This window comes from Eurytemora carolleeae, unplaced genomic scaffold, assembly GCF_000591075.1.
Source record: "Eurytemora carolleeae unplaced genomic scaffold, Eaff_2.0 scaffold1218, whole genome shotgun sequence".
NCBI classification, from domain to species: domain Eukaryota; kingdom Metazoa; phylum Arthropoda; class Copepoda; order Calanoida; family Temoridae; genus Eurytemora; species Eurytemora carolleeae.
In genome coordinates, this window is record NW_019397107.1 from 76,982 (window position 1) to 92,803 (window position 15,822).

Consider the following 15,822-nt stretch of genomic DNA (forward strand, 5'->3'; position numbering starts at 1 on the left):
TTGGACTCAAGCCCGTCCTTCTCATATACCGGAGTAAACTTGGAATCAAGTCCGTCCTTCTCATATACCGGAGTAAACTTGAACTCAAGCCCGTCCATCTCATATACCGGAGTAAACTTGGACTCAAGCCCGTCCATCTCATATACCGGAGTAAACTCGGACTCAAGTCCGTTCTTCTCATATACCGGAGTAAACTTGGACTCCAGATTCTATTTTTTTTTTAACATTCTCTATCTTTCTCTTTTACAATAGATAAGAACTGGTTTAGGAAAGTTAGGACAAATATATTCCAACTTCTTTAATAGATTACAAAGAATTATTGTGGAGGAGAATTATTATTATTTTCTTATATTTTTATATTTTCTGATAACTGAGAACAATACTCAGATTGATACAAAAGATCTTGTGTATTGTAAAATGTTTTTGAATAGAAATAGAAGTCAGAACTTGAGCATTGAGCTCCATCTTAAGCAGATCTACGGATTACTTTCATTCCCCTTCAATATCCCATGATAGGCATACCCTGCAGGGATAACTTCAATTTAGGAATCAAGCATTGATCTAACAAATCCAATTTGAAAGCACCCACATTGTATATCGAGATCAAATGTTCCAGATTAAAAATATCCACACAAAAGCACCCACATTGTATATCGAGATCAAGTGTTCAAGACTTACAATATCCACATAAATATTCCGACCTCATGGGAATTAGAATGGAGATATAAGAAGATACAGTGATAAATATATTGGGTTTTCTTGTTTTCTAGATCAAAATCAGAATTCTAACAGACATAAAAGGCCCAAAAACTTATGCATTATTATTAACCATGCAGCTAATTTTGTGAAATGATTTTTTTACCATCAAATGATGTCTACTAATATGTTTTTCATTGCCCAAAATACAAGATAAAAATATATCAAAATTTTACTTTTAACTCAGTTTTTGTGTCCGACAAAATTATTAATAGTAGTGATAATGTAAGAATAAATTGCTTATCTTACAGTAAAATAAGTGCAATTTTATGTGTTCTTTAGTTTCTCTTTTCACAATTTTTTATTTAATCTTGGAAAACATGTCAACTAATGTGATAAAATTTCGTTTTCCATGTTATATTTGACACTTGTGACGTCGTGTATAATTGGTCCATTTATCTGTTGCCACCTATTGTACTTGATAATCTATTTGAGGTCTACGATGAATTTAATATTGAAAAATAGATATTTTGAATAAAATAAAAATAAAACTTTTCCCCAGGTTTTGAGATTTGAATAGAATTGAGGGGTAGATGGTAGAGATAGGGGGGATGTGTAGAGGGGGGGATGTGGAGAGGGGGGAGGGGCATTGAGCGGAAACGTCTATTAAGAAAAGGGGAATAAAATCTCTTTACAAAAGGGTGGGATCAGAAAAGTTTAGATAAAGATAATAATTAATCTTTAGTTCTTCTTTCATCTTGGAATCTTTAGCGTACATTATCTGGGCCCAAAACTTTAGAACTGAAAACGTAATGATTAATGAAACCAGTTTTGGAAGTTCGGGCTCTAGCTCTACTCTTGAGTGTACACTGTACACTGTACAGTGTACAATTGTACTTAAGCTTATAAGTTCTTTAAGTGTACCATTCCACCAGAGCCCAAAACTTAAGACAGGGTATCGTTCTGAAAACCAACTTTAAACCCCGGGTTTCACGAATGGGGTTAGGCAGTTTTGTGAATATCAATATTTTTGTTATGAAATATTATTTCATTCGGTTTGTTTATATTCTCAATTTTTTTCCAATCTCTTAAATCAAAATCTACACAAATGTTAAGACCCCAAAAAGGAAACTCGGGAGTTTTGTGTTGACNTTATTGTCAGATACTAGTCGTAATGTTTACATCAATCATACCTGCTCAGCTTTTATCCTTGCAAAACCTAAAAGTAATTGATGAAAAACTATTTTAATTGTCAATAAAAAAACAACCTAAGAACCGGAAATATGAGTATTATCATTAAAAGAAGTTGAACTTGTGTGATTTAAAATACAGTCTAACATGCTAATCTATATTTTGTGTTCAGGAGAACACCTGGAGAAAGTACATTGCTCCCAAGGGAGTTGTTACCCCTAAAGGACGGAGAAGTCACACTGCGATCGTGTTCCAAGACTCTATGTACATCTACGGAGGATATCAGGACTTACGAGGTTCAACATCAGAGCTCTGGGCCTTTCATTTCTCTAGTGAAACCTGGCATCTAGTTTCCCAAGGGGGAAATGTAGATGGACCACCAGCTAGGCACAGGTTGGCATAACAGGGTTAAAGGGAGTGACAGACAATGTATGGTAGTTGAACTTTGAATGTAGAATTGTGGAGATTTTTTTAGGAGTAATTTGAGACATACAAAACGTTTTAATGATGTATAATTACTGAGTTTGAGCGTAAAGCCGACTTTTAAATTCATCAATTTGGGTGGTTACGTTTTGAGAATCTATTTTTAAAATTTTTAAATAACGACGACGAAAAATGTAACAAAATTTCTACAGTAAACTTATGAGTTGTTGAGAAAATAAAAATTAACTCTTATCATCGAAAATAGCTAAACTTATTCAGTTATTAGTTTTTGTAATCTCTTATTGTTCGCAAACATTTTCTGTAGATTTTCTGGAATTTTTATGAAAAAGATCACATTTTGAAGAATTTGTAGAAATCTGCAAAAAATTCGTAAAGAATAACAAATTTAATTTAATGATGAAAAAGAAATAATTGATTCTAACATTGATTTATTGGCAAATTTGTATCGAGAAATATGTTTCTAAACATCTAATTAGTTTGAATTTTTGAAACATTTTTCGTCGTCGCTATTTAATAATTGAAAAAAAATCGATTCTCAAAACGTAACCACCCAAATTGATGAATTTAAACGTCGATTTTGCGCTCAAACTCGGTAATTAACATCGTGAAAACGTTTTATATGTCTCAAATGAATCCTAAAAATTTCTCTACATTGCTACATTTTCAGTGCAACTTCCATAATTGCCGGTCACTCCCTTTAAAACATGAAATAAATATATGGTTAAAACATGGAAAATAATATGGAATGAGCAGAATTTTATAAAAATATGCAAAAAAAAATGGATTACAATAAGCTTTGAGCACAGTTTCAAATATGGTTAAAATAGGGGTAAAATGTAGTAAAATTAAGGTTAAAACGTTGTAAAAATAAGGTTAAAATGTGGTAAAAATAAGGTTAAAACATAGGAAAATTAAGGTTAAAACAAGAAAGAAATAGGGTTAAAACTTAGTAAAAAATGTATTAAAACATAGTAAAAATAAGGCTAAAGCATAGTTTAAAAAGGATTAAAACATTTAAAATTGGATTAAAACATTGTTAAGGCTCAAACATTGTTAAAAATAAATGAGAAAAATATTGCTAAAATAATGGGAGGTTAATATTGTTTAGATTTGTAAATAAATGCACTGGAATAATTTGTCTTCATTAGTTAGTGCTAAATTAATTCAGAAAACATTTTATACTTTTTTTCTATGTTTGTATATATTGTTAATATAAACATATTTTCTATGTTTGTATATATTGTTAATATAAACATATTTTCTATGTTTGTATATATTGTTAATATAAACATATTTTTTATGTTTGTATATATTGTTGATATAAACATATTTTCTATGTTGATATATATTGTTAATATAAACATATTTTCTATGGTTGTATATATTGTTGATATAAACATATTTTCTATGTTTGCATATATTGTTGATATAAACATAATTTCTATGTTTGCATATATTGTTGATATAAACATATTTTCTGTGTTTGTATATATTGTTAATATAAACATATTTTCTATGGTGGTATACATTGTTAATGTAAACATATTTTCTGTGTTTGTATATATTGTTAATATAAACATATTTTGGCATTAAACGATGTTTTCTTTTTCTTTGTTAATTTATTTATCTATAAACTTAATTATTATTTTTTATTTATCTTTTTTATCTTACTCACTTAATTAACTTATACTTATTTATGTTTTTTTAATATTTGCTTCTATGTTTCTTATTGATACATCTTAAGAACATTAAGAAATATGTAATTTAATTTAATGCTATTGCATACCTGTAATCGAAAAATATGCCATCATTACATATTCTATACATTTATAATGCAATTCATACATATATATGTATAAATATTATATATATTATTTATAATGGATATCAAACATTCGGAAAGGGAAAGGAACTAAATACTTCCCACAAACTATCATTTTAAAACCTTACATCTATGTAACCTGATGGCATAGATCTCTGATATTTCAAACTTTGAATTCTACTGGATCAATTAGTTTAAATATGAATGGTCTACAACATCAGACTGCAAATAACAGAAATTCAAAATTAAAGTGTTTGATGGCGAGTAATCAGTTTCTATATGAAAAGAAAAGTAGTTGAACTGGGTAAGTGTGGTTCAACTACGCTGTCTGTATAAGGAGAACCTAAAACCTGAACGGAACACTCGCCACAAATTCTAATTTTCAAATCATTTTATCGTAACGTGTCACATGTCGTCATTATGTTACTAAGATAAAAGGGATTAGCAACTTGGTTGGAGGTTGTGGTGAGTGTTCATTTCTTTTCCTTTTCTTCAATTAAAACCTTCGAGTGAATTTTGAGCTTGAATAAGAGGTTGAAAACGGCTTATTTTATAACCCCCATTCATAAATTTTCAACTCAGGCCACTTGTTTTATTGTTGATATTTTCAATTTTTCTTACTTTTTTAATAATTTTTTACAGTCTCGGATATATTTAAGCATCTAACAGTATTAAAATATTAGCAGTTTTAAAAAATTATAAATTTTCAAATTTATAAATCCTAAAAAGTTACAAAAACACAAAACAATGTTTAGGCATTCTGCAGTTTTGCATGACTCCGCAATGTGGGTGTTTGGAGGTATGACAGATTTACAAGAGAGGGCAGATTTTTGGAAATTTGATTTCAGTAAGTATTTAATATAGTATTTAATATATAAATATATGTTTTTTACCTTTTGATTCACAACATGCAATACGGACATCCTAACAGAGGCTAGATTTAATAAATAGAAGAAGTAGTTGAACCGCGAAGATCAAATTAAACTACTTCTCTTCAGTTTGACCCTGCTGTGCACGAAAGAACTAGTTGAACCGATGATACGTGGTTCAACTACCTCTCACACGCATAACCGGTGAACCATTGCGGTCCTAGTTTGGACTATACCACCGCCAGTTAAAATTACTAAACCTGTGTGCTCGCTATTTATTAAATCTGAGCTGAAAACTTTAGAATGAGATATCCTTAATCCTGATCGCTTAATCTGATTATACAATGTACACACTTTTGATTTTATTCTTAATCCTCTTTTTTGGATATTCATACTGTATAAAAGTTACGTTTGATAACAATTACAGATACAATGCTATATCGATTGAACTAATATACCGATTGAATTAAAGTCAGCTGTTCACAAGCCGGCTTTTAAAGCATTTAAGCAAATATAAAGTTAATCATGTTAATATGAACTTATTAAACAATATATTTTATCACATTTTAGGACTAATCATTTCAAACGTTAGTCTTAACAAACATTAATCCAAAAGTTACATTTATTTAATCGATGTTTAGTTCAATTAATTTGACACAATAAATACCAGAAAAAACCGGTTTTTCAAAAGTTAAAGAGTACATCTTAACATGATACGCTGATTGGTTGAATTTTATACTACTTTCGTGGATATCGAATGCGTATTAATCTCGGGTTTAGTAAAACCAGGAGTTTAAGCATTAATCTTGATATCCATCATTCTAAAGTTTCAGCTCTTGTTCCATGATTTAGTAGTGTGTTCACACAACTATGCAGTACATTGAGTCCAGAAAAGTATGGGTTACACGCACCTCTGCCCCTTCAGTAAAAGTAAATTTAACCTATATGAAGCATAAAGTCTGACCGCGTCAACCTTGTTGCATCGGCTAGTTCTGAGCTGAAAACTTTAAAATGGATAAACTTTAATCCTGACTTCTTGATCCGAATATCCACTGTGGAAACTTTTCGTTTTAGTCCTTAATCCACTCTTTTTCTCTCTCCTTGGATATCCGTTAATTGTTTTCTCCAATGAGAATATTTCTGTTCTCTCATTGGTTGCCCGCTTTTCTCTGATTGGCTGCTCCAGTTTCTCACATGATTAAATATTAATTTGAATTTTATCGTTTTTCATACACTTTTAAGATAATCTTGCAAGATTATGTTAATCTGGAGATCAAGAAAAAGAGTGGATTAAGCCTTAATCCCGATATCCACTATTCAAAAGTTCCCAGCTCTGTCTATAGAGCTAGGTACAGTACAAACTGTGACCGGAAAGGTTGACCCGGCTCGGAAATTCAAATGTACTACGGCTGTCCGTGATTAAGAAAATAACACGTAAACAATCTTATTAATATTTGATGCAACTATTTGCACCATTTAATTGCTTGAAAATTATTTTACTCGATAAACTCGGGTTTATTTTAAATTGGACTTTTAAGCAGCTATAGAGCAAGCTGTACAGTACACATTCAGACTCCAGACAATACGGGACGGTACACCAAATTAGAAATACCCTTCTGGTGAACTTGATGTTCTTATGAAGTGAATTGGGTCTGTGTACGGTGTTTAATGCTCATTAGACCAGTATTACGTGTATTTTTTAATATAAACTTACGTAATATATTTATCAAAATCTGATTGAAATAAATGTATATTATACAGTATTGTGTTATGTATCTACTTGAACAATGCTAGGAGCCATTTTGTTTTATTGAACCAATTAGTTTTTACCAAATAGCTATTAACACCACTTGCGGTGCAAGACTGAGCAATTTGATAATTCTCAACAAAAGAGATTAATAAGTTTTGTTTTTAGTATACTAGAGCAAGATACTGTACTGTCATCAGAGTATACTAGAGCAAGATACTGTACTCTAAGAGTATACTAGAGCAAGATACTGTACTCTAAGAGTATACTAGAGCAAGATACTGTACTGTCAGAGTATACTAGAGCAAGATACTGTACTCTAAGAGTATACTAGAGCCAGATAGAGTAGTATGACTAAGTAAGGTGACATGTTTACCATAATGCTGATTATGTCCGGTAGTTTGGCAGGCTACATCATAATGTATACTTTATTCTGAAAATAAGAAAATAAGAATATCAGAAGGGTTAAAATCTTATATGTATATATCTATTAAAGGGATATCTTTTCATTCTACCGTCTTTTTTCTAGTTCGGACTCCACTACAGAATATAAGTTTAACATTTTTGCATTGATCGTTTATTCTTTTATACTTCAGCCTTTTAATGAAGATTTTTTATCTTCATATTGATACAGAAACAAGTCTAAGCAGGATATTTTCTTTAATGTCACAAAAACAATTAAAAACGAAAATAAAATTGATCAAATCTAGTTTTAAATTATTTTTTAAAATACGTGAAAACTGTCTTTTTTCATGTTAAGTGCGTTGAACAGTCTTTCTATCCAATTTGAAGCCTCATTAGTTTTCCATTTATTTGTATATTTATAGTTTCCCGTATGTGGAGACCAGTACGGAGTAAACCTGGACCTGGCTGTCTCCACTCCCATGCTGGAGTCAAGTTTCTCAACTCTCTTCTCCTCTTTGGAGGAGAGAGGGAGGGACAAACTCTCAATGAACTCTGGAAATTTCATTTTGGTGAGATACTTTTCATCACTGTTTAATCTTTTCCCTGACGACTTGCCCCACAAATCATCGTTAGAACTGATATCATCTTAATTATTCCTGGTCTGGTCCTATCTAATCCTACATCTTTTCCTATCTAATCCTGCATCTATTCCTATTAAATCCTGTATCTGGTACTATCAAATCCTAAATCTAGTCCTGTCTAATCCTACATCTTGTCCTGTCTAACCCTGCATCTTGTCTTGTCTAATCCTTCATCTTGTCCTGTATAATCCTGCATCTTCTCCTGTCTAATCCTGTATCTTGTCCTGTCTAATCCTGCATCTTGTCCTGTCTAACCCTGCATCTTGTCCTGTATAATCCTGCATCTTGTCCTGTCTAATCCTTCATCTTGTCCTGTATAATCCTGCATCTTCTCCTGTCTAATCCTGTATCTTGTCCTGTCTAATCCTGCATCTTGTCCTGTCTAATCCTGCATCTTGTCCTGTCTAATCCTGTATCTTGTCCTGTCTAATCCTGCATCTTGTCCTGTCTAATCCTGTATCTTCTCTTGTCTAATCCTGCATCTTGTCCTGTCTAATCCTGCATCTTGTCCTGTCTAATTCTACATCTTGTCCTGTCTAATCCTGCATCTTGTCCTATCTAATCCTACATCTTGTCCTGTCTAATCCTGTATCTTCTGCTGTCTAATCCTGCTCTTGTCCTGTCTAATCCTGTATCTTGTCCTGTCTAATACTACATCTTGTCCTGTCTAATCCTGTATCTTATATCTGTATATAATTTAATTTCTCCTGTAGCAACGGAGTATTGGGAGAAGCTAACCCCTGCTACAATTAAACCTCAACCTAGAGCTCAGACAATAGCTTTCGTCTTCAGTCAGTTCAGGTATCTAATTTAATTTAGAATCATTCTTCAAATATTTGATTAATCATTTAATGGAATTTGTCTAAGCAAAATTCTTGAAAAGAGTTTAACTCAATTTTTCTATTTTCCTTCTTCTTCAAACTCCACAAAATTCATCAAATCTTCTAAAATTAAATTGATGAAAATTCTTTCTTCAAGATTTTTTGAAAAGATATATTTTAGAATTTTATTCCATAATTTGATGTTGAATTCTATAGATGTGGAGGGGAGGTGAGATACATGGGCAGACCGGAGCAGGATTATTTCGGAGTTCCTTTAACTCCAAACCTTTCCAGGATCCGTCCTATGGCACGGTTGAGAGAGGAAGCGGAGACAATCCTAGATTCAAGGTATTTCTAAAACTAACTTCAACTCTTTTCTGGAAATTCAATTCTGTCCCTCGTGCAAAACTTCACGTCTCTGATGAAAAGGTGAACTGCAAAAGTCTAGTTTTTTCACTAAATTTTCTATATTTATTTCTTTTCTATTTCAAGCAGTACATGATTCTAAACATTCACCACTAACTTTAAGGTTCTAATCTCCATATGTTTTCAACCTGATGTTGTAAACCTTTGTACAAACTTTTAGATATGGCGTATTAGCATACTTTTAGATATATCATAATTTAAGTTTAAATATCAAATGTCTACAACATCAGGGTGCGAAGACATATGTATAAGAAGTTTGTGGCGAATATTCAATTCCTTTAATTATTACTCTAACTATTACATGAAATAGCTAGCTCTAGCTCTAGCGCTAGCTCAAATCTGTAGCTCACTGTGATTTAAAGGTCTCACGCGCTCAAGCAAAAATCTATGAGAATTTTGCCAATTACTTCTTAAAAACCAAAGCTAACAAAAAGTTTTTAGTAGTGCTAAAATGTACATGCAAAGGGCTACAGAAAAGCACAAGTAAGTTAGAGCGGTAAAATCTAAACCCAAGGTGTTGCGACACTTCAAAGTCAACCCTGTCTTAAAAATTAATGAGACTGTTCATAATCAGGCTGAACCTAGCTCAATAGACCTTAGTTCCGATACCTTTTTGCTCCCCCTTTGTATCAATCTCTCACCATCCATCTATCTGATTTTATGACACCCCTAACTAAACCTCGTAAATGAATGGTTTTATTTCTTGTTAAGCTCCGGGTGGTTTGGATGATAGGGTTTAATGGTGTTGGAGAGGAATAGTAAATATATATATCACTCAACTTAACATTAAACAACGTTCCAAAGTCTACAACACTAGGTTTAAAAGTTATCTATATATAAATTTAGCTTGTCTGTTTGTTTGTTTTGTTTGTATCCAATAAACGTCAAAACGGCTGAGCCGATCGGGCCCAAATTTTTTGTGGGACATAACGTGACCACAGGGAAGGTTTATGAATGATAAAAAAATTTTAAAATGTGTTTTAAAGGTTTTTAATTTTGTAAAAAAAAAAATTCTTGAAAATCCGCGATTTTTTTTTTAAATCCTCAAAAAAATTTTCTTCTTTGTTTTAAAATGTAAACAAAAAGAACATGTTCACAATTTAAATAGAAAAAGCCTAGTAAGGAAAATTATATTTTGAAGCGAGCATCGGTTCCTTCAGGAATTAAACCGATTTTGAACAAAAATTGGAAGATATAGAAAGAAATAAGTGCAAATGGAGAAATCAGAAATTTTAAATTCGATTTGAGCAAAAACTGAAATGTTGGTAATTTAATCTTTCTTGCTCATCTGTATCAATCTTGTAAAACCATTCTGGGTTGGAAATAAGAATTTAGTTTCTTTTTATATATTATTTTATCATTCTTCATCATCACATTTTAAAAGGAGTTTCGTTTCAATTTCAAGTGACCTATTATTTAATAAAAAAAGGCACTGCATGATTCACAACCGTACCCTCTAAAGTTTTACCTGATCATTAATGTGGAACACATCGTCATTTTTTTAGCTTGAAAAGTTTTTAATAATTGTATATGAAGCAGAAATGTGCAAAGTCTCTGAACAGAGAAACCACAATCAATTTTATTTTTCAAAAAGAAAGTATCTAATAGATTTAATGCATTCTTGATCAGACACAGTTTTGAAGGAGGGGATCGACGCGTTGTGAATTGAACTTGACACTTAATTAACGGAGCGTCATTTGAAATTATGCCTACCTAGTACCTACAGTCCTTTAACGTACGTCAACAAGTATGAAGCTAAAAAAAAACGATTAAGGAAAAGTGATTTTAAAAATAATTCCGAAAAAGAAAGAACAATTTTTCTGAAAAAATGTGAAAAAAATATGAAAATAGAATAAAATTGGAGAATGAATAAGTTTATTGTGCAGATATTTTGAATAGAAGGAACTAATAATGTAATATGAGCTAATTTATGGTTGGGGAATGTGACGGGGGAAAGGGGGCGGGAATGTGGAGGGGAATGTGGGGGGGGATGACAGGGGGGAGGGAATGTGGTGGGGGATGACAGGGGGAGGGGGAAGGAGGAGGGAAATGTTATGGAATAGATACCGGGTTGGAAGATTATATCCTAACGGGGTATTATTGTTGGAAGATATGAGGTTTTATGAATAAATTCTACACTATTACGAAGGAAGGGGTACTGGAACCTTGATAAAAGTATACCTGCTGGGGAAACCAGGGGGGGGGGGATAAATCCCCTGAAATCTAGGGATTAAACTGAATGAAACTGCAAGGTTTATGTTTAGTTGAATTATGCTGACTCTGCGAGACTTCATAGTTATATATTTAAACACTGCAACCCTGCCGAGTTTCATTATATAAAGTACAAACAAACCACGTTCAGGGTTTTCAGAAATAATTGTTTAATCGGAAAACTTGGAATTGTAAAGACTTTTTTAATCCACGAACCCCACTCCCCCCTCTCCTCCCTGCACCCATATAATGATCTTTTCTGAGTTTAAACTTATTTCTCTAATTTACTTTACAAAACTTTGAGTTTAAAAAAGTTAAAGGAAAAAGTTGAGATTTAAAGGGACTGTAAAGGAAAAATTAAAGGGGGTATAGGCTGAAACCTAAGTATTTATACGTCCGTATCACGTGACCAGAACTCCCACCAATGGCAGTGCAGTATCACTTGACCAGTATACTGCACTGCCATTGGTGAGAGTTCTGGTCACCTGATGATGTATAAATAATTAAACGTATAATTATGTATAATAATTATCAATTAAATCTATTAAAAATGAAATATTATTAAATTCAAATAATAATCAGGGCAAACCTATGTTACTTGGACACCTCTGGGATAACGTCGTTTCCAGATTGGTAGCGTATTTGCTGAATATGATCTGATTAACCTATTATTTTTATACAAAATTGTATATAAATATAGATAGATAGATAGATAGATAGATAGATAGATTTTTGTATAAAGGAACTGAGTTTTTGTCACAAACTCTACTTTTCTAATCTCTATATCTTAGCTACCTAATGTCGTAGACCTTTGATATTTCAAACTATGAATTCTGTTAGATCAAATAATCTAAGTTTGAAATATCAAAGGTTTACATCATCAGATTGTAAAGATATAGGGATTAGATAATTCGAGTTTGTGCCAAAAACTCAGTTCCTTTGTCACAGTTTTATATTAATTTCTCGAGACAGGAACATCAGATAGAACTCTCATGGGTTGCGATCAACTCCTGGGATAATTAGATTTTAGCCTATACTCCCTTTCATTTTCCTTTACAGTCCCTTTAAGAATGTAAAATGTTAAACTTACTTTTAGAATTTTGTTCAGGCATGAAGGAAGAAAATACACGTTCCTAGCTCCGGACTCCTGTAGTGAGGAAGAGAACCTGCCAGGACGGAATCCGCTCCAGGAGCGGAGCAACATACAAGAGGAAGGAAACCAGTTCACCCGGATCTCCAAGGACCTATATAGAGACTTAAAGAGACCTCAGCAGTTCCAGAGACTGGAGCAGAGTAGGCAGAATACGTCCAAGCTGAATTCATTGGCCAGAGTGAGTCAGCTGAACCTAACCAGGTTCAGCCAGTACTGCTCCTACTCTATGTTTAACAATGAGTCTACGGAGAGCCTGGAGAGTGGGACGGGGAGTCCGTGTAGTGTCAGACTTAGTATCAGTTCGACAAGACTTAATCAGGGAACCATTTCTTTCATTTTAACTCTTAATTCTTACTCTCCCGTTTTTTACGTTACCAACTTCTGTTTTATAGAGAGTGTAAGTAAATTTATGTGACCCTGGTTACATTACCGATTGACAACTGTACTTTTTGCACCTTTACATGAGCTTAGTCCATTTTTAAGAAAAACAAAAATATCTTTATAATTTTTAGCATACCAAGGTTTAAAAGAAACCGTTGTGAATTTGATGCTATAGTTGGAGGGTCACTTTACGCCGAGATTCGTTTTAATCTATTTTTTTTTATTTTCTCTTCATATCCTAGTAGGAACTCAATAAACTCAAACATACGAATTCCTCTCATTCCAGTCATCCGAATTCCTTTACCTCGCATATCTTCCCTCTTATACCAGTACTTTCTGTAGTTAAAAAAAACTTGAAAATATAGGTCTCGAAATATTTAAATTTGAACAATTCCCTAGATTGATTCAGTGTATATCCTTCTAATATTCATCATAGATGATAGATAGAAGTTAGTAGATTCTTATAAAAAGATTGTTTGCAAGATTTTAAAAAATTTAAAATACTTTGCTTTCAACTGTTCTTAAGCCTCTTTTGGGTCGTTTTTGGGGGAATATACTAACTTTTTCATCATCATTTAAACAAATTTGACAAATTCTTTTCCTTCAGACAAATCTTAAGTTGAGTTAAAATGTTTTCATCTAAAACTGATATTAAACTTAGAAATAATCCTCCGAATTAAATCTGATATTAAATTTAGAAATAATCCTCCGAATTGAAACTGATATTAAATTTAGAAATAATCCTCCGAATTAAATCTGATATTAAATTTAGAAAGAATCCTCCTAATTAAATCTGATATTAAATTTAGAAATAATCCTCCGAATTAAATCTGATATTAAATTTAGAAAGAATCCTCCTAATTAAAACTGATATTAAATATAGAAATAATCCTCCTAATTAAAACTGATATTAAATATAGAAATAATCCTCCTAATTAAAACTGATATTAAATTTAGAAAGAATCCTCCTAATTAAAACTGATATTAAATATAGAAATAATCCTCCTAATTAAAACTGATATTAAATATAGAAATAATCCTCCTAATTAAAACTGATATTAAATTTAGAAATAATCCTCTTAATTAAAACTGATATTAAATATAGAAATAATCCATTTAATTAAAACTGATATTTAATTTAGAATTAATCCTCCTAATTAAATCTGATATTAAATATAGAAATAATCCTCCTAATTAAATCTGATATTAAATTTAGAAATAATCCTCTGAATTAAAACTGATATTAAATATAGAAATGATCCTCCTAATTAAATCTGATATTAAATTTAGAAATAATCCTCCGAATTAAAACTGATATTAAATTTAGAAATAATCCTCTGAATTAAAACTGATATCAAATTTAGAAATAATCCTCCTAATTAAAAGTGATAGCAAATTTAGAAATAATCCTCCTAATTAAAACTGATATCAAATTTAGAAAAAATCCTCCTAATTAAAACTGATATTTAATTTAGAATTAATCCTCCTAATTAAAACTGATATTCAATTTAGAATTAATCCTCCTAATTAAATCTGATATTAAATATAGAAATAATCCTCCTAATTAAAACTGATATTAAATATAGAAATAATCCTCCTAATTGAAACTGATATTAAATATAGAAATAATCCTCCGATTCAAAACTGATATTAAATATAGAAATAATCCTCCTAATTAAAACTGATATCAAATTTAGAAATAATCCTCCTAATTAAAACTGATATTAAATTTAGAAATAATCCTCCTAATTAAAACTGATATCAAATTTAGAAATAATCCTCTTAATTAAAACTGATATTTAATTTAGAAATAATCCTCCTAATTAAAACTTATATTAAATTTAGAAATAATCCTCCTAATTAAAACTGATATTTATTTAGAAATAATCCTCATAATTAAAACTGATATTTAATTTAGAAATAATCCTCCTAATTAAATCTGATTTTAAATTTAGAAATAATCCTCCTAATTAAAACTAAAATTAAATTTAGAAATAATACTCCTAATTAAAACTAATATTAAATTTAGAAATAATACTCCTAATTAAATCTGATATTAAATATAGAAATAATCCTCCTAATTAAAACTGATATTTAATTTAGAAATAATCCTCCTAATTAAAACTGATATTAAATATAGAAATAATCTTCCTAATTAAAACTAAAATTAAGTTTAATCCCAAACTCAATACACTTGATTACATTAAGCTTTTCAATATTTCTTGGGAATAGTTTCCGGAAAGTTTATTCTCTAGTTTTCTAGTTCTCTATGTCTAGTTTTCTTTGTTGTCTAGTTTACTATTCACTATTTTCTCCATGTTCATTTTATTTTCTAGTTCCATGTTCAATACAAATCAATTTTTTAATATCCTATTAATCCCAAACTCAATACACTTGATTACATTAAGCTTTTCAATATTTCTTGGGAATAGTTTCCGGAAAGTTTTACATTTACAGATTACTTTCTCTCTCAAAGTTTTATAATAAAGAATAATAAAAAAGATATAAAAAAACATAATTTCTTAAAATTATTTGGATTTGAAAAATTCCAAAAAAAGTTCAGATTGAAATATATCAAGTTTTCATGTCATCATTTTAGTCCTGTATTGGATTATTTCTGTGACCTAAACCAATTATAAATGAAAGAAATAAAAATCAAATTAAATAGAAAATGGGTGATAACTATTCTCTAAATATATAAAATAAAGGAAAGTGCTAGAAAAATGTCTCGAGTTACAGGAGTGGTTAAAGTTTGCATAAAATTACAATTTTCCACAATTCCAATTTTATATTTGAATTCGGTCGGTTTATTTAAATCCCTTTTAGCTCGGATCCCGGATACTAGCAGCAGTTAAAGAACACTTTTCACAGATTTGAATTGTTTGTTTGTTTGTTTGTTTATACTTAAATTAGATCTTTCTACAGTTTCGTTCACTTAATCAAAATTAAATCCAGTTTGATTTTAAATTTATTTTATTTTTCAATTTCTTTTCCATTTCTATATTTTTTTTAGAT

The 15,822-nt window shown here is 30.8% G+C and overlaps 1 protein-coding gene across 1 annotated transcript in view; it reads left to right on the top strand.

Annotated features, from left to right (window-relative positions):
• Positions 1-2,028: 2,028 nt before the first annotated feature.
• LOC111711904 (uncharacterized) overlaps positions 2,029-15,822 on the top strand; it is a 20,544-nt gene continuing 6,750 nt past the window's right edge. The window contains exons 1-6 of the mRNA XM_023486389.1: positions 2,029-2,280; positions 4,909-5,000; positions 7,597-7,743; positions 8,529-8,616; positions 8,853-8,984; positions 12,382-12,745. Of these exons, the coding sequence (XP_023342157.1) occupies positions 2,150-2,280; positions 4,909-5,000; positions 7,597-7,743; positions 8,529-8,616; positions 8,853-8,984; positions 12,382-12,745 (954 nt within the window). The 5' untranslated portion in view covers positions 2,029-2,149. The remainder of the gene's footprint in view (positions 2,281-4,908; positions 5,001-7,596; positions 7,744-8,528; positions 8,617-8,852; positions 8,985-12,381; positions 12,746-15,822) is intronic.